At 56.3% G+C, this 25,346-nt stretch overlaps 1 protein-coding gene across 2 annotated transcripts; it reads right to left on the bottom strand.

Annotated features, from left to right (window-relative positions):
• Positions 1-4,121: 4,121 nt before the first annotated feature.
• Positions 4,122-25,092, bottom strand: GAA (alpha glucosidase). 2 transcript variants are annotated; one of them, XM_032797211.2, is made up of 21 exons: positions 25,016-25,092; positions 23,857-24,501; positions 23,444-23,589; positions 22,478-22,643; positions 21,500-21,596; positions 21,044-21,163; positions 20,438-20,556; positions 20,063-20,194; positions 19,179-19,289; positions 18,583-18,696; positions 18,320-18,404; positions 17,575-17,692; positions 16,321-16,454; positions 14,537-14,688; positions 12,508-12,656; positions 12,113-12,254; positions 11,667-11,765; positions 9,827-9,991; positions 8,480-8,632; positions 6,370-6,472; positions 4,122-4,625 (listed from the first exon to the last, which is right to left on the bottom strand). In XM_032797211.2, exons 2-20 carry the CDS (start codon positions 24,442-24,444, stop codon positions 6,413-6,415), a joined length of 2,850 nt encoding a protein of 949 aa, XP_032653102.1. In that variant the 5' UTR covers positions 24,445-24,501; positions 25,016-25,092; the 3' UTR covers positions 4,122-4,625; positions 6,370-6,412. The 2 variants fall into 2 exon arrangements, with proteins under 2 accessions (XP_032653102.1, XP_032653104.2); XM_032797213.2 differs by lacking the exons at positions 4,122-4,625; positions 6,370-6,472 and having other exon boundaries at positions 8,389-8,487.
• Between the last annotated feature and the right edge of the window lie 254 nt (positions 25,093-25,346).

Raw genomic sequence — 25,346 nt, forward strand, 5'->3', positions numbered from 1 at the left:
GAGCTGGTGAGGGCAGCCACGCTCTGCCGGGCATTTGAGTGAGGAGTTTTTGTAGGCAGGCCCCTGTGTGAAGCACTTGGAGGTAAAGGTGTTACTGGCAGTCGTGAGCATGACTGTGCCTTCGCATCGATACCAGAACAGTCACTGCACGCGCTGGTGACACTGCCTCACCCTCGGTGCCCCAGGAGCATGAGGCTGAAAAGAGACCCCCCTCCCTGCCTCGCCTCTCCATAACGGCAAGAGCTCACAATGCTCATCTCCTGCGGCTCCCAAACAGTCACCTCCAGCAAAGCCAGGGCAGGCCAGCCCCGACCTTCCCGCTAGCTCGCAGGGGCGCACACCTGGCCTTCCCCCTAGCCTGTGCAGGGCACCTTTCAAGCTAGCAATGCCCACGCAGGCTGAGCACCAGCACAGCCGTAAGGAGGCGGCCTCCCCTGCTTTCACCCAGGCCTTTAGCTTTTTAAACTCACACTTGGCCTTGGGAGACACCCGTAGGGCAGCAGCAGGGCTCCAAACTTGGCCTCCTCCTGGTTCCTCATTCCAGGAATAACTGCGGGAGTCTCTGCTAGCTCCTGGCAGCAGCTGCCTTGGAGGCTGGGTTCCAGGGCCCAGCAGCTGTTAGGAGGAATGCCAAGAGGCCCTGACGTAATCCTTTGTTTTGCTCAGCAACCAGCAGTCTTCAGGCTGGGGGTGTCACGGGGCGAGGAGTACATCACATGATCTGCGGCTGAGTGTCTCCTTACGTATGGACATGCTGGTACCCGGGCGCCTGCCCACATGCTCAGGTGGAAGGGTGTTGCACACAGGCTTACTGAGCACTTTACAAACATCAATCAACCCCCACCCCTCCCAAGCCAGACCCCCTTAAACATGTTTAGTCAATGACCCGTGTTTCCCAATGACACATTGCAAGAGTCAAATACTGAACCTCTGCATGGCAGGAAAGACTCAGCGTCTCCTCAAGGCAACCAGGAAATCAGCAGGCTCCAACTCTCAGACTTGTGAAGGGACCTTTGAGATCATCTAGGCTGACTCCCGGTACAGCGCAGGCCACAGAACCTCACCCAGCCCTCCTGCAGTAGACCCTAGCCTCTGGCTGAGTTACTGTCGTCCTCAAATCAGAGTTTAAAGACTTCAAGCTCAAGCTCTCCAAGGCGAGATGGGCTTGGAGATGCTCAAGTTAGAACAGAAGCTGCAGGGAGGGCAGAGAGTCAAAGGGATCGTGGCTCAGGCTGGGTGCTACAGGGATGACACTGGTGCCAAGGGATTCTCCCCTCGCGAGCCCTGGGGTCTTGGCTCAGTGAGACACTGAGCCGGAGCTGCTAGGTAAGGAGGTTAGTTCCCTGAACATTGGAACGCACAAGAACGCCAGGACAGCGAAGCTGTACTCAGCTCTGCCCCTGAATCACTGACTGACCTTGGGCAAATCAACCTCTCCGGGCCTTCATTTCACCCCACGCCCCCTACAATGGCAGAGCGATGCCCAGTTCCCAGGTCACTGCTGGGGTAAAGTGCTGTGGGGCTGAAGGGGAAGGGTCTCTTCTCCCAGGTGGGATGCTCTGGCCCCAGTGAGCAAGTGTCCCTCAGCTCCTGGATCCACTCCAGCCACTGCAAGCCCTGTGACCTTTGCCCCCAGCCTCTTCTCTCAGAGCAAACTGGCCCTGTTAACCAGCCGCCTTCTCACCTTAGCTCCAAGAGCTCAGAAGCAGAAGCCAAGGTGCTGGCAGCCCTACCTGTCCCCCGCTGGGTGTCCGCGCTGAGCCCTGGGTGTTCAGGCTCTGGGACCATGGCAGCAAGTGATACTGGAGGAACAATCGGCTGCAAAGCAGGTTTGTCAAGAGGGCTGGGCCCTCCAAGGGAGATGAGACATTTGCCCATTCAGAGGCAGCCAGCAAGCAGAGCCTGTTTCCTCCCAGACAAGCTGACAGAGGTTGGATTAGGAACTAACAGCAGGGATAAACAGTCCCTGTCCAGCATGGCAGAGAGCTAATGGGGGGGCCCCCCTAGACTCCCTCCCCCCAAGACTGCTGCTGTTTAATTTATCAGCAAGGGGCAGGGGTGAAATGAGCAGAGGACTTGACTACTTTGGTCAATCGAGAGCAGAGAAGGAACTTGTGCTGCACCTCCCAGCGCTAAGGAAATAGGCAGCACAAGAGGCATCAGGTAGGGATGATGCACCTTGGTGGGAAGACTGGTGCCATTCATATGCCTAGATCCAGCAGCTCAGGCAGGTGTAGCTAAGAGCTGAGGAAACTCTCTCAGTCCCTGTGCCCGTCCTCGCCTGCCAACCAGCTACATATCACAAAGTGAGGAGGGGTGGGGAAGAATATGACCCTTTGAACACCAAGCCTCTGGCTGTTAGTGTGGAGGATGCAGCACTCCCAGAGTTAAGGACAGGAGCATAGGCTTTGCTGCACCTGTTAGAGATGGCAGGTTTTCTCCCCAGGGATTACAGCAGGCAGATGATGCTGGAGCAGCAGCAAGGCCTGCGCTAGCTGGGATTTTAAAACAGGAAGTTCAGCCAGGTTCCACAATTGTCTTCACCTATCACTGCAGTTCATCTAGCCCCAGCCCCGCAGGCACTGGGGCAGCAGCCACGTACAGGACTCCCAGGGCTACGTTCAGGGTCACAGCTCAATGGAGTTTCAGTTGGGTCCACACTTCTCCCGTTCCGCTACAGTGCGTGTCACACATACTTACGGGCTGTTCGCCAGCTCAGACTCATTCCTATGGGAAAGACTTCCCCACCCTCCCCATCCCCCACTTATCCAGCACTTTCTGAACTTGGCCCAGGCGCCGACACTGTTCCCCCTCTGGTATTACTGGGACACAGTCGGAAACATCTCATCACACAGCTTTGGGGATGGGACTCTCCCCGTGGTTTTTTTTTTTTAAACTGACTACTTGCAAAAAATTCCTATTTTGGGGCAGAGCTCCCTTGCCGTAGGATTCTAGCGTGTCAGCTGTTACCAGCCCCTTCCCTCCCCACTGCCATGTACAATACCGGAGAGACCACCACCCAACCTGCTGGCTGGTGCTGATCTGTGCACACCCAGCTCAGCTCTGCCGCTGCTGGAGGTAAACAGCCCAGGTAAAAGCCTGCCCATGGTGTCGCGTTGCCATGGCATGAAACAGGAAGTGCATCCGACCAGCGACACCACAGTGAAACTGACTGCACCAAGTGCTGCCCAATGCACAGGAAGCAAATAGTTTCCCTCACTCCTGTGCTGTAGAGAATGGGTTTAATCAAAGCAGCCTACCGTGAAGAACAAGTGAGGGTGAGGACAGCCCATTCCAACTCGATTTGCCACGACACCAAGAATGCCGGGCAGGTGGGGAAATACCGGGCAGGTGGGGAAATCCCACTTGGCATCATCTGGAACTGCTGAGAATTGCTCCTCCTCCGTGGCGTAGAAGGGCAGGTCAATTTACTTACTGGAAATCCAGGGTTGCGACAGACAAAAGAAGAGATGGCACCATGCCAGGGTGGAATCTGTGCCAGCAACCCAAGAATAACACAGGCACCTAGAGTTACTCATTGAAACCTGCCAGAAGGGATCCAGAGCAATTGGTTTCTTAGAGAGATCTTCCCATCAAAACAGACCAGAATAGTCCTGCCTGTCCCCATGCCCTGGCAGAGTCATTTAGGACAGGCTGTTACCTGGTGAGCATGGGCTCCCGGGCAGGGTCCAGTGGAATTGCTTCTGGGGAACAAGGTCTCTTTGCAGCAGATTTTACTCTGGGCCAATAAAAGGTTCACAGGGCTTCACTTCAGCTTCCCTCCCCCGCCTTCTCCAGCTCAGTACAGCATTTCCGACAGCTTGGCTGGAGCCATCTTTGCCCTTGCCCTATCGGAGGGGTGAAGGTAATAGGGGCGTTCTCCTCTCTCCCACTGGGTATGAGAGTACTATGACCCCGTCTCTAGGGATTTTGAGTGACACAACAGAACTCTGCAGCAGGGGTATAATCTCTGAAAAGCTAGGGCCGCGAGCCAAGAAGCCCCAGAGAAAGGTGGTCAGTTTTCTTTACATTCTTTAGTGCTTCTGCACAAGGGCAAATGGCAGGAAGTTGACTGGCTGCGCAGGAAGGATTTTGGGAACAGACGGCACAGGTGGCTGCTGTGAGTTCAGTGACCTTGTGTATTACCTAGCTAGGAAGCATGAGGCAAATTCATCTCCGTTATTACACACACATCCCCAGCACTGTACCTTCACCCTCCCAGCAAAGAACCCCACATCCCGGAAACTTCCATCCTCTGCCACCCAGGATGTTTGTCTTGTAGACATGAAGGCCCTTGGGGTAGGGACTGGTTTTTCTCTCCGTCACACCGTGCTGAGCACAACGTCTCCTCTGACAAATGAACAGGAACCACGGTATGGTTCCCACAGCACAGGGGAGAGCTTAAGGGAATATTTAGCCAATCATTAGGAGCTTAGAGCCTGATCCATATTTGGCTTTGAAATATCAATGCACGGTGCTGCCAGCTGCAACACAAAGTTCAGTGCAGACTCTGGCTGGATGTGGCTCAGGAATACAGCGAGCTGGGGGGATTTACGTAAGTGATGAATTCCAGTTCCTCACCGTCAGAGCGAAGCATCCTCTGGGCCTTTGATCCTAATGTCCCTCTGTGTGTCAGCTCTCTGGACTGGACAAGCGCTGCAGAAACAGCCCATTCCGCAAGAAACACTTTACCAGGCAGGAAAGGAACCTGTTAACAAGCCTGGGCTACAGACGGCATTTATGTTTATCTTTTACCTGTAACCTTCCGTTGCCAAGCCCTCACACTTGCTTTTATTTAAATCTTTATCCCAAGCTTTGTGAAATGCACTTCTATCTAGCTTTACCATAACCCCGTCTAAGTGCCTGGTGCGAAGGAGAGTGCTGAACTGAGGCGAAAACAGAAAGCTAAACTGCACTGCTTCCATGGAGGCAGCAGACCAGCACACACTTTGGGTGTCCCGGAAGATAGGAGCCGGGGCCCGCAAGTGTAACAACGTGGGGTGTGTAACTTGGTAGTCTGCAGGGGGAAAGAGCCAGCTTGCGGAGCCCAGAGTGGGTGCCTGTGCTGCCAGCAGCCAGGGGCTGGGAAGTGGTTCTCCTGGTGGGCAGACAGGGCTCCCTCCCACTGTGAGCATGGGACAGCGATTAACAATAGGCACCTTGGGTAAGTTGAAAAAAATGTCATATGTGGGGCCAGCTACGAGAGGACAGTCCTGGGGAGAAGCCAAGAATCTGCCACCAGGGAGTCTGGGGACCAAGTCACCTCCTGGCACCAGCCAAACATCTTACGCCACACTCCATGTCCGCACGAGCCAAGGTCAAAAGAAGATTCACAGTGATCTTTATTAGCAATAAATCCCCCCAGAAGAGCAGGAAGCTCCACTGCACAGTGACGGGACCACCCACGGCCCCTCCCTCTGCTCTTTTCTAGGCCAGGTGGACAACGCCCCACATCCAAGGCATGCCCAATGCACAGACAAAGTAGGGGAAGGCACGCCCCCCCACCCCAATTCACCCCAGCAGCGGTTCTCAACCTGCGGCCCACTCGGCACACAGCTGCAGCCCACGTGACAGCCTCAGGGCCATACAGGTAGTACTGGATGCAGCCCACAAAGGTAAATAGGTTGAGAACCACTGCACCCCAGCAAGCATCCTCACAAGCACATTCTGGGGCAGGCCCTGCAGCTCTCAAGCCTTAAACCAAGGTGTCTCCTTTGCTTTCAGACCAGGAGATAGACTCTCTGCCTGCCCACAGCAAGCCCCAAGCTGCACACCCATTTGGCACAGTGCAAGTCCTCTATTAAGAAGGGTCCCAGCTCTGCTATCACCACAGGGGACACAGTCACTGCCAAATGCACCTGGAGCCTCTGCACTGCTCCCACAACATGCTCGAGCCTCGGGAAGGTTAATGGCTTTAGACACTGCAATGGATTATCTTTGTGGATGCTGAGCACTCCGCTTCCTTCCCCTAGTGCCTGTGCCGCTCACTTGGGAAGTGATTTGAAGTTTGGTTCCCCTTCCCCTCTAGGGCCCAGCCCTGCTCCATTGAAGCGAATGGGAGTTCGACCATTGGCTTACACAGTAGCTTGATCAGGTCCCCGGTGCAGAAGCAGCCAATACACCCGTGTGGCACTACTGGGGATGGCTGTGGCAAGGAGCTCTTGGCTAGTTCTGCAGATCCACAGCCTTCACCTAAGCATCCAAGAACCACCAACTCTCAACCCCAGAACACCTGAGTTAAGCTAGAAATGCAGCTCGCTCCCCTGACCTCATCCCTCCACCCCCACAGGTCACAGGACACAATCTGCTCCTACAGGAAGGCAGCATGGAGCAACTGCATTGCATTTACTGACAACTTGTTTCTTTCACCAGAGTGCAGAGGAGCAGAAACAGGCAGGCGTCCCATCGTGGCTCAGGACCAGGTGATCATGAACTGCTCCCCCATTGGGAGAGAGAGCGGGATAATCAGGACCTGAGGAGACAGAGGGGAGCTCAGTGTCAGTGACAACAAACATCACAGCCTCCGGGGGCGGGGTGGCTGGAACAGCTTGTTTGGGGACCTGCTCTCCATCCGCAACAACTGCATCAGGGCAACGTGAATACCCTCTGCCCCCATGAGGGCACACCCCAAACACTGCCTTGTGGGAGAATGCTGGAGATGCTCTATATGGGATGCAAGGGGTGTACTCGTCCTATAGAGTGCTAGAGAATTCTCCCTGTGGCACACTTCCAGCCCCGTTAAACGGACACCCTAGAAAAGGCATCTCATTCACTGCCGAGATCTTCAAAGTGATTCCCAGAGAACCCTTGATCTCATCCCCACTCAGCTCTCGAGGCCCCCTGTGACGAAGTGGGAATGTTCTTAATGTGTTCTCTGAACACTGAGTGGGGAGTATTGACCTGGGAAGGTTGCAGGGGAGTTTTGCTGGGACTGGCTGCACTGGGGGATGGGAGACTTTCCTTGAGGGAGGATACCTGAGCATGTAACATGAGACCCCAAGAGGGGGGTTTGGAGGCCAGGTAACACCTCTGCCCAGGAAACTGGAAAAAAGGCAGAGGGAGTGTCACGGAGTCCCCGGGCGATGCTCTGGAACTCCTCCCCACTAAGCCAGTCAGGACTTTGGGGAGCCTCCTCTCCCTTGGAGCAGACTTGTTCAGGGCAAGAAGCTCACACGGCTTCACCTCCTGGGTCTCTCCTTGGAGCATTCAGCATCCTCTGCCCCTCCGTGGGCTTCCCACAGCAGCCCCACCAGGCGGGTCCTGGGAAATCCACAGGGTCCTGCACCCCACTTGCAGTCAGACGTGACTCTCAGCCAGCCAACAGAGGTTTATTCGATGACAGAACAGGGTCTAAAACAGAGCTTGTGATACAGCGAACCAGACCCCTCGGCCGGGTCCATTCTGGGGCAGTGAGCCAGACCCTAGGTCTGCACTTCACCCTCCTCATCCCCAGCAAGCTCCAGACTAACCACCCCTCCAGCCCCTCCTCTCTGCTCAGCTCCTTTCCCGGGCCAGAGGTCACCTGATCCTTTGTCTCCAACACCTTCAGTTGGCACCTTTGCACGAGGAGGCCCAGGCCATCAGTTGCTAGGAGACAGAGTGCCCAGCATTTAGGTGCACTGGCCCTTTGCTCTGCAGCAATCACACACCCTTATCCCACCACCTAGATACTTAAGAACTGCCTAGGGGACACTGAGGCACCAACACAGTATTCAGAGCAAACATTAAGAACAGTCCCAGTTCGTCACAGGGAGGAACCAGGGGATGGCTGAGTGAGAAGGCTGGAGGGAGTTTCAGTTTGGAGCTGGCTGGGAAAATGGAGGGGAGCCCAGATGGGCTCTGCCCCCTACCCCCAAAGATGGACCTAACTAAAGGGGCCCTGTTGTCTGTGCCTGCAAGACCTGTCCTGGACTGTGTTCCTGTCATCTAAATAAACCTTCTGTTTTACTGGCTGGCTGAGAGTCATGGTGAATTGCAGGAAACCGGGGGTGTAGGGCCTTGTCTTCCCCCACACTCCATGGCAACCCCCCATGAGGATCCCCACAGCCCACCACTCCCACAGCAAACAGCAGCAGCAAGGGTGACCCTCAGTAATGACACAGTATCAAGACCCATTCTGCCACATGCTCCCTGGGGTCTCCATTTCTCCTCCACCCTTTCCAGGCCCCTCCCCTCCCCCAGAGATTTCAGGGATTCAGAGCTGGAGGGGCCCTGGGTTGGTCTATTCTCCAGGCCACTTTTAAACGACTCTCCCCCACTGCACCCTCAGAATCCAGGCTGACCTCTCTCCTTGTCCCTCTCCCCCAGCAGCAGCTCCAGTGCCAGTTGCCCGGCCAGGATGCTCCTCTGTGACTGTTCTCCCTGAGGTCCCCACCAGAAGAGGCAGCCTCCCCTTTCCAAGGACAGGAATGAGACGTCTATTTTGCAGCCCTCAGAATAAGCACAAAAGCAATGAGGCAGGAAGTGCAGGTGTCTTTACCTTGGTATCTGTGTTGTAGGAGAAATTGGAGACAGGGATGCCATTAGCTAGAACCCTCTGGGGTGGACTGGGGACACCCAGCACTGTTACCTCCTGCAGCAATAGCCCGTCCACCTGGCTGTTCACCCGCACCAACTCACTCAGCAGCACACCCTGCAACAGTTCCCCCAGGTAAGGTCTCCAAGCCAGCTGACATTCCCCCTCCTTAGCCCACCTGCTCCTCCCCTCTGACACTACAGCAAAGTCCTGAGGTGGAGCTGGTGGGTCTCCTGCCCAGGTGACAGCGTGACATCAAACCTAGGCCATTTTCTCTGGAGAGTCAGGCAGGAGGAGCTGATCATGCCCTGATCCGTGCAGGCTCCACCGTCTCCTGGGCACAGACCCTCCTGGGGGAGGGAGCCAGACCCACACCCAGCCCGAGAGGGAGGGACAGTCTCAGCAGCTACGCCATATGAGATATCGCACTGGGGTAATGTTGCTCTGTTCCCCTCATCACACAGTTTGCGGCCAGACACCTTGTACACAACAAGATATCCTATTTATACAGCTTGCTGAAGGGGGTCTCGTTCTCCAGGACGGGGACATCCCAGGGCACAGGGACAAGCCAAGGAGAAGGAAGCTCTGTCATCAGGTATTTTCCAGGCGTCTCACTAACCTATGGCACTGGCCAGAAATGGAAGCCAAGGTCTAAAGTAGCCATGTCCACGGAGCCTGCCTCTGGCTGTGGGAAAATCCCAGACCTGAGTCCAGCCTCAGCGACTTCCTTTGATTTTTCTAGCCTCGGGGCACAGATAGCACCACTGGACACAGACTGTTCTGGGCTCTGCAGTCATTAGGGAGTGGCAGAGTCCTTCATCAGAGTGAGGAGACAGGCAGTGCCCGCGGCCCTGCTGTGCCATTCAGCAGCCACGTTGCCAGGACAGCCAGTGAGGCTCAACACCCGGGTTGGGGAGAGGGACCAGCAAGGGCACTCGCTCTCCAGGAAAACTTGAGAGAAACCACCTTCTGCTTCGCTGTGCTGAGTGCTTCAGACGGGACAGCCCCTGCTGGGAACAGCCCTCCCCCCCACTCTTTCCAGGTACAGCTGGGAGATTCCAACTGTCCAATCTTGTTTGCCCAGGAGACTAGACTGCAGAAACCCATGTGCAGAAAGCACAGCTCTCAGCAGGCAAGCCAAGGCTCAGAATCCAGCACTTTCAGTCTCACCAGGCCACACCTCTGCAGTACACCCCAGGAGGCCCTGGAAAACTCCCTGGTTCTCGCTAGTGGCAAGGCACCATCTGCACCCCCCAGCATAGGGCAGATGTCACTCTCAGCATCCCTCCCCAACTCCCCCACCAGACTCACGTTCGTGGCCAGGAAGAGAATTTGAGTGTAGTCGCCCTTCTCAAATGTCAGCAGGCTCTCACCGTCATCCCAGAACAGGTCGCCTCTGGCAACCCCAGCCACTGTCAGGGCCACTACCAGGGTCATGCCCTTCTTCCGGCTCTCTGTGGTGGTTAAGCCAGGCTCCTGGGGAGATGCAGCCAGCAGTTAGAGGGGTTCTATGCAAAATAGTTCCTGGGGGTGGCCTCAGGCAGCTGCCGGCCAGGGCCCTGATATAAACATACGTCTCCTGCCAGTCATCCGCTGGGTGCGAGGTCCCTCACTGCCTGACCCCAACACACCTGACTCTTCAGACGGGGCCAGTGTAGCAACAGCCCCAGTTTATAACGGCTAACCCTCTTCCCCTGTACGTCACAGCCACTTCGGGACTCCCAGCCTACAAAAGCAGGGCAGGTCCTGAAGATCAGGGCCAATGTGCTTAGCAATTTGGTAGGCAGGAGGTCCTTGGGGCATGACCCAAACTGCATCCCCTCCTACAGAACCCATGGCATTGTCCCTCTGGAGGAGTTCAGAGCTTCAGCCCCAGAAAGGCAGAAACGCTATGGAGCGGGGTGCTGCTCACCAGCAGGATGGGCACCCAGTCCTGAAACCATGACACACTGGCCAGGATGGGTGTCACTAAGAAGCTGAATCCCACAGCGAGGCTAATAGCCCGCAGGTTCACTCTCAGGCAGACACACCCTGCCCCGGGCAGTAGGCACAGCCCACGCAGCAAGAACCTATCGAATCGCATTCCCGACCCATTTAGCAACTCACGCTTGTGCAGGTAATTCAAGATCTATGTTTGTGCAGCTTATTCTGCAACCTGCAGCTTGTCACATGGCTGACATGAAGCAGCATCTCTACCCTGAGCTGGCGCCAGGCTAAGCAGCTAACATGCTCTTTCCTCAGGGTACATTTTAGAAGCTGGCACTGTCATATTGCCAAGTGTGCCAGGTGCCCTGAATAACTTCGATTTTCCCCACTCAGGTACCAACAAGTAGTGTGACAGTGAATGGACCCGAACAGCATTCCCAGGCCAAAGCCCACTGTCCCATCAATTAAAAAAAAAGCCTGGGGACACTCTGTCCCGACTCTGCAGCCTCCTGCAGATGCCCAGTCTTTTGTCATCCATCTTCCATCCCTTCTCTCTTAGCCCCAGTTACGCTCAGGCCTCATGCACTCTGCCAGCATGGAATCAGCACCAGAACCTAAGCTTTCAATTCAGAGTTAGGTGTTTCTTGTCCTTGTGGTTGCAAAGTGTTTTGGAAATAAGAAACAGAAAGACTTAGTGAAGACAGATAGAAACAACAGCTGAGAGTTGTTAGCTGTCCCATAAAGCTCAACAGGGTGTTGACTCTGAAACCTAAGGATGACTGCTATGCAAAAGCTTAACTATTTCATTATGGTTCATTTTAACAAGGAAGTCTAGGCTATTTTCTCCTCACTGCCCTTTATGATATTAAATAATTCCTCCCTTTTCTCCCTTCCATTTCTTGCATGCTGTGATGTGTAGCAGGACTCCTCAGATTTAACTCTCAACCTTCCCGTGGGAATCCCTCCACCTGTAAGGCCCTTTCTCTGACACCATTCTGCTCCCTCATCTTCTGCAAACATCCCCAGCCCTGCAGTTCATAAGCTGATTGACGCTCGAAGCTGCATGCACCTTCGCCAGAAAACCTCAGGCACGAGGTGCAACCATGTGATGGAAATCACGCCACCTGTGACTGTTGCCTCAGCAAAGGGATTGGGGGAACCGAGATTACGCTGGAGGGGGAAATGGTTACTTGTGCCACATAGCAATGGTTCAGAAGAGACTCACTTGCAGAGGTAGGATGTGTCCTGCCCGCACATGGACATTAATGGTGTCCAGCGGAGCTGGTAAGAGGACCCATTGGCCCTTGCTGTGAATGACGGAGCCCTGGAGAGCAACGGATAGAGAGAGGAAGTCATTACACCCCATGGCACAGCTCATCAGCTAAGCCCAATCAAGCCAAACAGAGGCCTTGCAAACACTATGAACGGGGAGGAACCTGGGATTCCTGTGGGGATGGAGGTTCCCGGGAAGCCAGCAGCATGCAGGGAAAGCCAGGCCAACCAGGAATTGCATTAACAGACACCTGCTGGGATGCGACGGGGGAGCTGCGCATTTAGGAACGGAGGGGAGACGAGACCAGACCAGAGTTAGCTTACAGCGACGGCTGTTTGCTGGTGGAAGGCCAAGAACCCACGTTATTCCAAAGAGCACCGGCTGTACCGCGTACTTACTGCCATCAGGTTATACCAAGTCTCTGTGGGGAAGTAGCCGCTGACTTTGGTCTTCCCTGCCACTAGCACTGGTGTGATGAGGAGCCCTGCTCCCCACATGAACTGGCGGTCAACACTCAGGGTGTTCGGGTCTGCGGGAAACCTGCAGAAAGGATCCGGGTGAAGCCTGTATTCTAACACCGAGGACACTGCCCCTTCAGAGCCTCCGGACTGCCAGGCACCTCCTGCTTGGGTGGAGACGGGACACACGACTGTAACAGTGGCAGCTGTGCTATGCCAACCCATGCACTGGACTGAATGCTGGCAGGTGCCAATCCCCGTGCCATGCCCCCAGCCCCTAATCAGACACCCAGACCAACCCATCCTCCCTACTGCGGGCCCGGTAGGATGCTCACTCCAGGAAGAGGGGTCGTGCTACCGTCTCCCCTGCAGAGTGGGCCTTGTGGAAGAGGGTGTAGAGATACGGCATCAGCGCGTATCGCAGGAAGAGGGCCTTCCTCATGGCCTCCTGGGCTGCAGGGCTGAAGGCGTACGGCTCCTGGGGCTACGAGAGAGGAGAAGTCTGGCTGAGAAACTAGGAGGGTGCAGGCAGATCCCACTGTAAGGATCAGACCTTTTCCTGTAGCCATATTGTAAAGCCCAAGGCCTTTGTCTGCAGCCATCTTAGGAGAGCAGCAGCCATGAGCAGAGAAGCAGGAAGTCACAACCTCACATCCCACCTAAATGACATTAAAACAATGGAATATCAGGCTGCTCGGAAGGAAATCCTGTCCTACCAGCACCCACTATCACCAGATACAAAAACAGATCTTAAGGTGGTTAAAGGAAAAACTTAGTCTGACAGCATCCTGTCCGGCAAGAAATCACTTCTCAATAGCTGTGGTTATGAAATCCTCATTTCTTTACTGTTTTGTCCCCACTATCTATGGTTTGTTTGTACAGTCTGTCTGCTTGTTTGTTTGTCTGTTACGTAATTAATTTTGCTAGGTGTAAATTAAGGTGCTGGGGTAGGACTGGTTAGATAATTTTATTAGGATTGGTTAGTAAAATTGTAGTAAAATGATTGATTAAGGTACAGCTAAGCCGGACTCAAGTTTCACTATATAAACTGGGGTCCAAAAGGAAGTTCTTGAGAACTTCCAAGATCAGGACACAGCCCAGGATCAGAGCTGCCAGACCTCAACGTCCTGCTAGCACCATGCAGAAGCTGGAGGCCCTGGACGACTTGATCCTGATTGGCCAGCAGGGCAAACTTCATCTGCCTTATTGGGAGTGGTGAGCATTGCACAGGCAGCGTGCACAGTCTGCTTTGGTAATGGTAATAAAGAGACGGTAAGTGGAACAACACCGTGTAAGGCGCTTTCACTGGTAAAACACCTTGCAACCCACAGAGTGTAAGGTGACACCCTGAGCCCTAGGACCAGGGTGTATGTGTGAGTGTGGGGTGCCTAGAGTGTAAGGTGACACCCTGAGCCCTAGGAATGGGGGGGGGGGTTTCCCTAGAGTGTAAAGTGACACCTTGAGCGCTGGGGGGAGGGGGGGCGCCTAGAGTGTAAAGTGACACCCTGAGCCCTAGGACCAGAGTGTATGTGGGGGGGGAGTACCCTAGAGTGTAAGGTGACACCCCCTTAGCCCTAGGAACAGGGGGCGGGTTCCCTAGAGTGTAAAGTGACACCCTGAGCCCTAGGAGCAGGGTGTATGTGGGGGGGGGGGTGTCCCTAGAGTGTAAGGTGACACCCTGAGCCCTAGGACCAGGGTGTATGTGAGGGGGGTTCCCTAGAGTGTAAGGTGACACCCTGAGCCCTAGGACCAGGGTGTATGTGTGTGTGTGGGGTTCCCTAGAGTGTAAGGTGACACCCTGAGCCCTAGGAGCAGGGTAAAGGGCACCGCTAGAGAGTGCAAGGAACAGAATTGTGTGCAGGTAACGAGGGGCAGAGGCCCGTGCTGCCCTATGGTCCCAGGGCGGAATCGAGGCCGAGGAGAGTGGCAGGGCCTCAAAGGTCACAGCATGTCAGTGACCAGGCCAGCAGGACCAGGCCAGCAGCGGGACCCAGATCTCCTGAGTCCCAGTCCTGAGATCAGCATCAGTCCCCATCGGCTTCCCAGCACTTAACGTGAGACTAGAATGGAAATGCTCCGTGGAGGAGCACTTCTGGGCGCCTTCATCCAGAGCAGCCACGCAGGGCACAGACCTGCGCCCTGTCCCTCCAGGCCTTCTTTAGGCCACACACACCTTGCCAGGACTCTGTTCTGTCCCCCTCCCTGGTCACAACCTTTCAGCTCCCCCCACCCCCACTCCTCCAGCTCCCTGGAATCACCACTGGCTGAGAAGGAAGAACTGGGCTTTGCCAGAAGAGTCCAGCTTGGCCATGAGATTCCCTCCAGCGCTTCCCGCACAGGCACCAGGCTTCTGCCTGCCCTCACCTTGTTGCCGTGGTCATTGTGGTTCCGCATGAAGGGATAGAAGGCACCCAACTGGGTCCAGCGTACGCACAGCTCCTCAGAGGTGTCACCCAGAAAGCCGCAGACGTCCGCCCCGACCAGTGGCACCCCATACAGGTTGAAGAGCAACACCTCTGGGAGAGGGGGGAACACGGTCTCTGAAGCATGGAGAACACCATGACCCTGGGCAGGCTGGAGGGGACTGGTGTAAATGGCCATCTCTCCCCGTTCCCACAGGGGGACTGGTGCTGACTCGTGCCCGGGGGACAGACCCAGAGACAACACCTGTGGTCGTGGCACATCAGCTATGGGAAGTGGCTGCTCTCAGCCACCATGCAGCTCTCCCAGCTGCCAGTCTATTAACCCAAGGAAGATCAAGAGTGGGAACTGCCCATCTGGCTGGTCTGACGATGGGGCTGCTGGGGAGAGACCCGCAGACCTAGGAAGGGGCCAGGGGAAGACAGAGGAGGAGATGGAGAAGCTGCAGACAGGGCCCCAGGCTCACTGTTCTAGCAGAAGGCTGTGCCGCAGGAGACAACATGCTGGGTCTCTGGGCTGGCTGCCTCTGGCATGAGACACATCATGGGGCAGAGAGAGAGATGAGGATTATCAGGGGGCTCAGAGTAAGGAAAGGAACTGGCAATACCGAATAGTTCCTCTCCTTCCTGCAGCCTCAGAGGAACAACCTTTCATCAGGCAAATTCCCTGCAGCTGAGTTCTCAGCATACAGCCCCAGTTCACAACGCCCAGGGCAAACATCAGGCCCGATGGTAGCCATTTTACACATCCTCTCGCTGACCCAGCTGTGGGACACACAGCTCCTTCCACATCCTCCTTCCCTGAACAAGACAGAAGGGATCCGCCATGCTGCAGCGACTCTCCAAAGGGACACATCACATCATGGCCTCGGAGAAGCTGGGACAGCCAGGGCCTCTTTAACCCCATCTCCTCCCTGGCTCTGGGAACACATCCTGCTTGTGAGAGTCCTCAGTGGGCTCTACCATTGCTAGGTTAGCACCAAACCCACACGGCATGCCCCAGCCGCACTGCGATGCATCACTGGGGCAGGCTGCCCAGTTCAAGCGGAGCAGAATGAATGGAGCAGGGACACCACCTCGGACCGGAGGTGCGAGGGGAAGGAGTAAAGACTGCACATGACCCAATGCAGCAGATCCCCGAGAGGAAGGTTCTCAGGCTCACATCAGTGCTAGGAAATCCCAGTGACCAGTGCAGATTTATGAACCCAGGCAGCCTGGACCCTGTATTCTAGGAGACAGGCTTCCCCTGGGACCTACCTGCCACAGCAGAGCTAAATTGCAGAGGTGATTTCACCACATGCCCATCCCTGCCTAAACAGAAGGCAGATGCTCGAAGGGTGCCCCCAGCAAGAGGCCTCAGCTTGGCCTCACTGATTCTCTTGGCCTGACACAGCCCCATCTGCCAAGCCCCAGGGCATGTCACAAGTATCCTCCATTTCCCCCAGCCTTCCTGGGGCAGGCAGGCTGATTGCAGGGGCTGGTGCGCCCTGCGGAGATTTACTGGGCATGGATGACTGCACCTGAAATGCAGCACAAAGGCACCTAGAGATTGGTGCCAGGCAACACCAAGTTATTAAATTACTGCAGAGCTCACTGCACAGGGCAGGAGGAGCAGGGGCTCCCAAACGCTGTCCAAGGGGGTTAGCTGACATGGCGGGGAAGGGAAGGGGCCTAGAGGGATCAGGTCAGGGCTGGTGGCACAGGACACCTGAACAGTGACGGGGATACCTGGGATAGAGTAATACAGCTGCTCCCAGCTGCTCCTGACATCCCCACTCCAGTGGCCGGCGAAGCGGCCGTGACCAGCAAAGGTTGACCGCGAGATCACGAAAGGGCGCTTCCCTCGCACCTTCACCAGCGCACTTGGGGAAAGGAAACAGATGAGTCAGGCCAGTAGCAGGAGTCTCCCCAGCTCAGCACAAGCATCCGTCTCCTCCCAGCACCCAGTGTGGCTCAGCCGGCAGGGGACAGGGATTCAGCCACCTACAGCGCAAGCCCCTGTCAATGAAGCAAACTCGAGACACACTGAGGCAGACGCCCTGCATAGGGTGTGCAATGGAATCACCTCTTCTAAACCTGCCCATGCACCGTGGAACCCAGGAGTCTTGCCAACAACTCTCAGCCTAAGACACTGGAGCCAGACTTACCCAGGGGCAGGGGATGCTGGCCAGGGGGACCCTGCGCAAGCTGGGGCCTTCTCACTCCCTTCTGTCCATCCCAGGAATTCATCTGACAGCTCCCCAGCCCTGTGCGCAGAATCACAGCCCTGAAGGAGGGCGCAGCCTGAGCCCGCTGGCTCCAGTAGACGCACGCTCTGGGACTCAGGAGATCGAGTTGCACAGCACCCGAGAGGCTTGAAGCAGTTAACATGCCCCTTTAGTGTTGGCAACTCAGACTGCACAGGACATTTCTGGGTCTGTCATGCCAGGGGGAGTGGAGGGGCTTGGGCATATCTCAGGGCAGGGTAGGCTGCAGGGGAAACAGATCAGCAGAAAACCTGCACAGTTAAAATGAGAACTTCAGACACTGGGGGAAACTCTCCCAATAAACAGACCAGGACGCCAGAGGGCTGGGAACAGCTCCTGCCATACCTCCGCCCATCCAGCCTCCTGCCACACAAGGCCAGAGCAATGGGCTACAGTCTGCTTCTGCATCCAGGAGTGGCCGGCAGCTGGTACTGCCATGGGATGGGGAAGCACCCATAATGCATCTGGCCACTTGCACAAAGCTGCAGTGAAGCATCTCTCCTGGGCCAGCTGATGGCATATCACGGCTGGCTGCCACAGCCTCCCGTCAGTGAAAGGCCGCAGCTCGAACCAGTTGCACCTGCAGTCAGCCCTGCAGCAGCAGCCCCGGGAGCCCGCCTCCCCGAGGTTTCCCAAGGGCTGGCCCCCAGCATTGAGCAGATTCCTAGGAGCCAGGTGCCTGCCCGCGTGTTGCATTGTCCCCTCTTCAGGAGCCTGTGGTCAGTGCCGGACGTACTCGTGGGAAGCGATGGCCTCTGTCAGCCCGTACAGACTGTGGAGGTTGTAGTGCGAGGACAGGTACTGCTGGCTGGAGGCACAGATGGTCCCAGCCCGCAGGCTGCCCCCCAGGACACCTGCAAGGAAAGAGGAAACGGGTGAGTCCCAGGGCTCCGTACAGCCTGGGCGGAGCACTCCTGTACCTGCAGGGAACACACCCTGGCAGGCTGAGCATGAGTCCTCAGCCCCCATGCCACTTCAGGGGTGCCAGTACTGTATGGCCTCAGGCCCAGGGGGCTCCTGGCAACTCCTGAGGGCAGCTGAAGGTTTCTCTGGCACCCCATTCTCCTGGAGATGGGCAGGTCGCCACCAGGGAAAGGGGAATTGACCATCAGCATGCCTAGGGCTACAGCGGGAGCAGGAGCAGGACTCTGGACTCAGCCTCCAGCTGCCTGAGCAGAGATAACAGGAACCAGCCTAGACTCTGCGAGTCTCCCAGCTCAGCCTCCCCGAGACCCGAACCAGGTTTGCTTCATCGTGCAGCCTCCAGCTGCTTCCCTGCTCTTCTGCAACAGCCGCCCGCGTCTCCTTCACACACAGGCTTGGTGCAGTGCCAGAGAGTGTGGGCTGCGTGCCTCAATGCCTCCAGGACAGTCGTTGGATAGCACCGCTGCTGGGGTGCAGGGACTCAGGGCCCTCTTGCCTCCCTGGTTCTCCTGCCCCCACATTTGCCAGCAGAAGGCTCTTTGCCCACAGTTCCTTACCTGGCACATAGGGTGGGTTTTCCAGTTTGTTGTTTGGGCAGCCGTCCAAGGAGCCCGCCACAAAGTTGGATGGCTCATTCATGTCCTGGCAAGAGAAGGGACTCTCGTTTCTGGACCAGGATGCTGGCAGATGTGCAGGAAATCAGAAGTATTGTGGATCCAGCACCACACCCCCCACCCTCCCCCAGGGCTCCAGTTCCAAATCCCCATCCTGCTCCAGGTGCCCTGGGTCCCAGCAGGGCGGAGAGAGGGAAGCCACTCACAATCCACATGCCGTCGAAGGGCACCTGGTCATGGAACTCCTTCACCATGTCGTGCCACCACCGGTGAGTCTCTGGGTTAGTGAAGTCTGGGAAGACGGTCGGGCCAGGCCATACCTGGGAGGCAAAGGAAGAAACAATTGAGGGGGCTAAGTTACTCACCCTCCCAGCCCTATCTCACACCACGTTCCTGGACTCGGACACCACCAGAGCCACACTTGTCAGCATGACTATGGCCATCTAGACAGCCTCCAGCCCTCTCCCTCTCTGCTCAATGGCTGCTGGCCCCAGTGACCCATGCACATGCTAAGCAGAGTGGAATGGGCGGTGGGGCAGGGTCAAGGGTCTCTGGTGATGGCAGGGGACACTTCCTATGAGTTCAGAGAGAGGGAGACGACTCCTTCCTGGGGAAGAAGGTCTCTGCTTTGGCTGGGGACATTGGGAGGTGACCAGAGCTCCACTCAACCCAGAACACAAACTGGGAGGTTTGACACCAGTGGGACATGGGCTCTGGGCTTTAACACCTTCATCCACCCCCGGAGATCCCCTGGTTTCAGCTCCAACACTGACTCATCTCCTGCTCCAGGCCCAGGACTCACTTTCCCAACCAGCGGCTTCCCCGTTGCATTTCGGATGAACACCCCTCGCTTCAGCCCATCATCGTAGGGTTTGTAGCTGCCGGGGGGCCCCAAGCTGCTGATTGCTGGATCCTGATGGGGAAGAAACATGAGCAGCTCACTGATCGGTGAGAAGGAGAGAAACATCACGCTCTCGGAGAGAGACGAATGCGATTCTCCAGAGCCTGTGTGTAGGTCCTCGGGCAGAACCCAACCCTTGGCTACTGCACAGCGCCGACAAAGGGAGAGACAGACACTGGTGACCAGAAGGCCAGGATGGAGCCCGAGGACGTGGTGCAAACTGAACTCAAGGAACTGCTGAGCAGCAGGTTTCAGGGAGGTTACCAAGTTCTTTGCTTTACCAGGGTCACTGCGTGACTCACATGCCGCATTGGCAACTCCCCCGCAAGCGAAGCATAACCCACGTTCCCCCAGTCGGCTTTCCTTGTGTCGGCCTGGTCTTCAGAAACAACCAAAGCTAACTCCTGCCAGCTACAACCAACCCTCCCCCGCAGGACCACAGACCAGAACAAGCAGCCAGGGAAACTGACTCTCAACAGGGCATGGGGAGACAAAGGGGTATTTCAGAGCTGGTTTACTCCACGTTCTCAGGTTCCACTGGTCCCCTCTCCAGGGGCATTCAACCATCACCAAAAATCGTTTGGGTTGGTGATGCACCAGCTTGAGCCCTGGCAGCCAAACCCAAGTCACCAGTCAGGCTGCGGCACGTTTGATTCCCAAATTCCCAACACTGAAGGGGAAGGTGGCAAAGGGAGGACACGGGATGACGGGGCAAAGCGCAGAGTCCTAGGGCCAACCATTCAGAGGTAAGAGAACAGGGGGCTGGCGTTCAGGGCTTCACTTACCACGATCATGACGTACCTCCGGCCGCTTTGGTGAAACTCCCGCACCATGTCCGGATAGTCCTTGAAGTTGTTCTTGTTGAATGTGAAGTCTCTCTTGGCATCTGTATAATCTAGGTCGTTCCATTGCACATCCTGCAAAGGCCAAGACCCCAGTGTCAGAGAGAGACTGGGACAACCCCCAGCCACACACAGCCTGGCGACCCACCCACCATGGCCACTCGGCACTGTCACCCTACTCCCCACCCCCTTGCTGTCTGGCTCAGCACCTGCGTTGGTTGCCTTGAGCTGGCTCAGGGTTGGCTCATTTCATGGCTCCATAGCAAGAGGTGCTGCTGCCAGGGGACACAGCCTGTCCCAGGAGAGAACCAGACCTACCAAAGGGAACTGTGCTGCTGTCATGTTCTTCACAGCCTGCCGGGTTGCAGCGGTGGAGGAGTAGCCCCAGCGGCACAAGTGGAATCCCAGGCCCCAGTAGGGGGGCATGAACGGGTACCCTGGAAGTTAGGAGGAAGCAGATGAGAGAGTAGCCTAGAGATGTGGAAACGGATTAAACCCAATTCACTCGGCAGCCTCCTCTCCGGCTACCCTGAGAGCAGAGTCCTGATTGATGGCCACCCACTGGCACCTGCCTCCACCAACAGCAGGCAGCAGAAGGGACACAGAGGCCTTCAGAGCCAATGATGTGGCCCCTTGCCCTCCCCAGCATGCTCTGGAGAACACATGTTGGGACGGAGCCGGACTTTGCTTTAGACACCGAGGCCCCAGCACAGACAGTCCTGATGCACTGGGCAAAGGATGAAGCAAACTGTTCACCAGCTGTGAAGCCGCTCATGCCCTGTAAAGAGTGCCCAGCCCAGCCCAGCCCAGCCAGGAGACTCACAGCTCTACTGTTTGCTCCCAACAAAAGCCGCATCAGGGCAAGGTCCAGCCTCTCTCCCAGAAGCTAGCGGAGCAGGAAGGCAGCTCCGCCGAACACCCTACCGATGACATCCAGGTACTGCCGGACCACACTCTTGGGGTCAGGGCCCAGGAAGACATAGAAATCCAGAATGCCGCCTGTTGTTCTCCAAGTCAGGGCTGGGCTCGGCTGCAGCATCACATCTGCAAGACAAACAGGAGCAAGCTGGCTGAGAACACAGCCCAGGGGCATCGCTCTAGCTACGTCCAACAACATGCGCCTTCCCCCTACAACCACAAAAGCTACCGAGACCAACAGCCAACCACACGTGGAGCCACTTCCACAAGTCTCTGCTGGATGTCTCTGCTCATCCGCACTAGCCATGGGCAGGTGTAATGACACCGCCCGTGACACAGGAGGAAATGAAGACCCTGAATCCAAGCCGCTGACCTCAAACACCTCTAAGGGCTTGTTAGCCGGCCGGCTTCCCCCGAGCCGTTCACAATAAAGGCAGGAGTGGCTGGTAGCAAGGCACGTACCCATCGCGTTGCTGTTCAGCAGGAATACTCCATGGGCCAAGCCGCCATCCTCCACCACCAGGTAGAACGGGTGAGAGCCATAGAGATTGACGTAAGGCTAAAGTACAGCAGAGCGTGTATTGTCAGTGATACTCGGGCAAGGCACAGTCAACAGGAAGCAATGCAGCAGCCAGCCCATCCGCTCAGCGGGCGCATGGCTGGGTACACAGCTGGGTAACTTCTCATCCCCGATTTTCAGGGCTCACCTGCTGGGCATTCACATAGTCAGGGCACCAGTGCTGGGAGCTCCCATGGTGCCAGCCACACATCCTGCCTCGGATTCTTGCTGCTCTTTAGTAGCAGGCAGCAATGGGGATTTATAGAAACACAAGCAAGCTCTGTGGTGACATGGCTTGTTCTCCTACAGCCCCAAACTCTCTCTGCTGGCTGTAAAACACGCTCTTAGCGCAGGCAGCAGGGTGAGACTCAGGGAGCTTGTGATACGCGGGACAGTCCCCTTGGTCCCTATTGTACACACCTGGCTTGCTGGTAGGTGGCACAGAGAAATGAGCTTGCCCAGGGAGAGATCTCCCAAGGGGACTGGAACCACGGGCCCCCAACCAGCTGTGAGAAGCATTAGGCTGATGGGGCCAAGCTCACCTGCATTTGCAGGAGAAGAGACACTCCTGAGTGTCGAGAGCTGAACCCAGGTACCCTAAACCCTAACTACGGGAACAATGGCACCAGCATCCCACTGCCAGGCTGGGCGCCAAGCCCTATCCTAGAGAGCTCGTGAGAGCTCAGGCTTGAGAGAAACCTCAAAAAAAGGTGACATTCATTTGAGAGTAAGAGCCCTGGAACTGGAGTCGAGAAAAACACATGGAGCTGACAGCCCATATTAACATCGCAGGGACACTCACAATGGGCCTCCGTCCTTCCTGCCAGGCCCTGCATGCAAAGCTGAGTAATTACTAAGCAGGACTTTGTGCTATCCCTTACCGTGGGCGCAATGTCCCGATTCCAAAGGGTGACTTTGGTCCAATTGACATTGAGGGCAAGTGAGGTCAGGTGCTCCCCCAAGCCAGAGATGAAATGGGATGGCAGAGAGGTGGAGATCTGGAGGAACTGGTCAGCAAAGAAGAGGGGAGCAACTGTGGTGTTCAACCTGCCAAAGAGAAATGGAGACTCCCTGAAGGCAGACAGCAAATTCCACAGGGAGCTAAGCTAGGAAAGCTTGCTTAGAAGCAGCTCTTCCACCCAGACAGACCTTCAAGCCTTCACATGCTAGATACCAGGCAGAGGAAGGAGCCTCTAAGCCAGGGAAATGGCAGCTACCCGGGAAAGGAGAAAACGAAAGCTTCCAGCTGGAATCGTGTGTGATCACAGAAAGCGCAGGCTTTTCCCCAGCTGCGAATTGCACAGGGGGCAGGGGGAGCAGCAAGGGAGTGGGGAGCCAGGGCCCCAAACCCCAGCTGAGGCCTAGAATCACTGCTTCACCCCGAGCAAGGCACTGAGTCACCTGGTGCCTTGGTCAACACAAGCTATGGATTCAGGTACAATGAAAAACAGGAGACTCACTGACAGCAAGATGCTGCCTCTGCTTCCATCACTTCACACTGGCACCTGGTTCACAAAACCCAGATAACTGCCCTGTGGGCCTGGCCAGTTCCTGATGCCAGTGGAACCACTTCTTCCCAGGGCACCTGTGGCATAAGAGGCAGGTACAGCTGCAGCTGCCTTTCTGTCTCTTGAGGGAGAGTAAGTCAAGTGAGATAGCGACAACACAAAGCCAAGGATCAGACGTCCTGAGGGGGTGCAACGAGAGGTTACTCTGATTATAGCTGTGCAGTAATGACACTTCCCACTTGTATCCCCATCCCCACCTTTGGGAGAGGCTGGGTCCAGGCTCCGGAAGAGGGTGAGTCAGAGGGGAATATTTTGTTTCAGGAGGGTGGAAGCACTTACAGAACCTGCCCGCTGGATTCCCTGAATACCATCAGGCCAAAGGGGTCAGCTGAGAACTGCACACTGTACAGTTTAGAGGTGATCTGGCCTCTCGCTTTTGGAGTTTCAAGTGGCACTTCATAGCGTTTGTTTGCTGGATCCCTGAGCTGTGAGAGAGACCGAGAGAGCTTTACAGGCTGGAGCAAGTGACATTTCATTACAGTAAACTATGAGGTTGACCCAACGCCTTGTAGGCAACCAGTCACCCTGAAGGGCAGAAAACCCCCCAGCTCCGAGAACTGCTCAGCAAGGGAAGTAATGCCTACGGGCTGTAGGCAGAAACTCATTGTTCTGCGCACACCCCTCACCCAGCACCACAGCTAGTGACTCCTGCAGCCCAAGCCCCATTGTGGCTGGCTAAAGCACCTACTGACCGTGAAGTGGAGCCTGCCATTCGTCTCAAACACCACATCCAGCCGCAGAACCATTATGTCTTCTGGGAAGAAGGTGGGAACAGTGCGGGTCAGGCTGGCAGTGTAACCTGTCTCTGTGGCACTCAGGTTCTCCACCTTGTAACTGGGGTAGCTGGCTGGGAAGAAACACCAGGGCTGCCAAATCGCAGGGCCCCTAGGGGAAACTGGAACGTAGCAGCAACCGCGAGCCTCACACTCTGCTCTGGAGAGAAGTTTTTCAGGTGCACAGTCAAATCGGCCATCTGGAGAGATGTCACAGTGCAAGGGCCCTGATGCAGCAGTGCCTGGGGTCTCCAGTTGCCCTGCCCACCTCCGATACCACGTCCGCCCTTCTCCATTGGCACTACCGGATCTGTGGCTTGTCTCTGGCACCGGGGGGTCTTGGAGGCTCGCAGCAGCCACAATAACTTCATGGACATTGAATATGGTGTGTAGGGCAACTGTTGCGAGCAGGGCAGCAATACTGATGACAGACAACTGCAGCAGGGTGCAGGAAGCCTTGTGGCAGATAGGGAAATTCTCTGCCTCCTTCAGTCTCACTGGGGGCATTGCGGGGCTGGTGAGCAAGTGCCCCTCCAGCACAGGAGAGCCTGCCCAGGCAGCCAGCTAGATGGGGACAGGGAGAAGCCCACAGTCAGTTTTTACACATGACGGTCTAGTGGGATCCTCTGAGTGAACAGAACAATCAAGCCCCACCACATTGTCACACAGCCCACAACCTGTGGAACTCCTTGCCTGAGGAGGCTGTGAAGGCTAGGACTAGAACAGGGTTTAAAAGAGAACTGGATAAGTTCATGGAGGGCAGGTCCATCAGTGGCTATTAGCCAGGGTGGGCAGGGATGGTGCCCCGAGACTCTGTTTGCCAGAAGCTGGGAATGGGCGACAGGGGATGGGTCACTTGGTGATTCCCTGTTCTGTTCACTCCCTCTGGGGCACCTGGCACCGGCCACTGTCGGCAGGCAGGACACTGGGCTGGACGGACCCTTGGCCTGACCATGATGCCCAGGGCCCCGCACCAGGGGACCCCGCTCCAAGTGCACCAGTGAGGCAACGTGGGCACCACATGCCCGGCAGGACAGGGAAGACCAGTGGAGCCCCCCCCGCTCCCACTACCCCGTACCTGGCTCCGCTCCCAGCTGCAGCGGCGGGATCGGGGCCAGGCACCCCTGCGATCACGTGAGCAGCCGGTCAGCTGGTCCCCGGCCACGAGTCACGTGAGCCAACGGGGCGGGGCCGCGCTCCCGGCACCAGGGCCTCGCGCTGATTGCACGCAAGTCACGTACCCCCGTGACCTGACTGCCCCGGGAAGCCGTTCCCACGCGCGGAGCTCAAAGGCGGTGGGCATGATCCACGGGGTGCAGTGGGGAAACTGAGGCCCAGAGCGGCAGCGATTTCTCCACGGCCGAGCAGTAAGTCAGTAAAACAAACACAACACAGAAGAGATGGCAAGC

This window comes from Chelonoidis abingdonii, chromosome 13, assembly GCF_003597395.2.
Source record: "Chelonoidis abingdonii isolate Lonesome George chromosome 13, CheloAbing_2.0, whole genome shotgun sequence".
NCBI classification, from domain to species: Eukaryota; Metazoa; Chordata; order Testudines; family Testudinidae; genus Chelonoidis; species Chelonoidis abingdonii.

Coding starts and splice junctions, on each gene's coding strand:
- GAA (XM_032797211.2), bottom strand. CDS start 24,444: ATGCCCCCAGTGAGACTGAAGGAGGCAGAGAATTTCCCTATCTGCCAC. Junction 20,557..21,043: donor GCAGTACCTGGATGTCATCG/GTAGGGTGTTCG, acceptor CCTAACTTCCAG/GGTACCCGTTCATGCCCCCC. Junction 18,405..18,582: donor CCTTCGACGGCATGTGGATT/GTGAGTGGCTTC, acceptor TTCTCTTGCCAG/GACATGAATGAGCCATCCAA.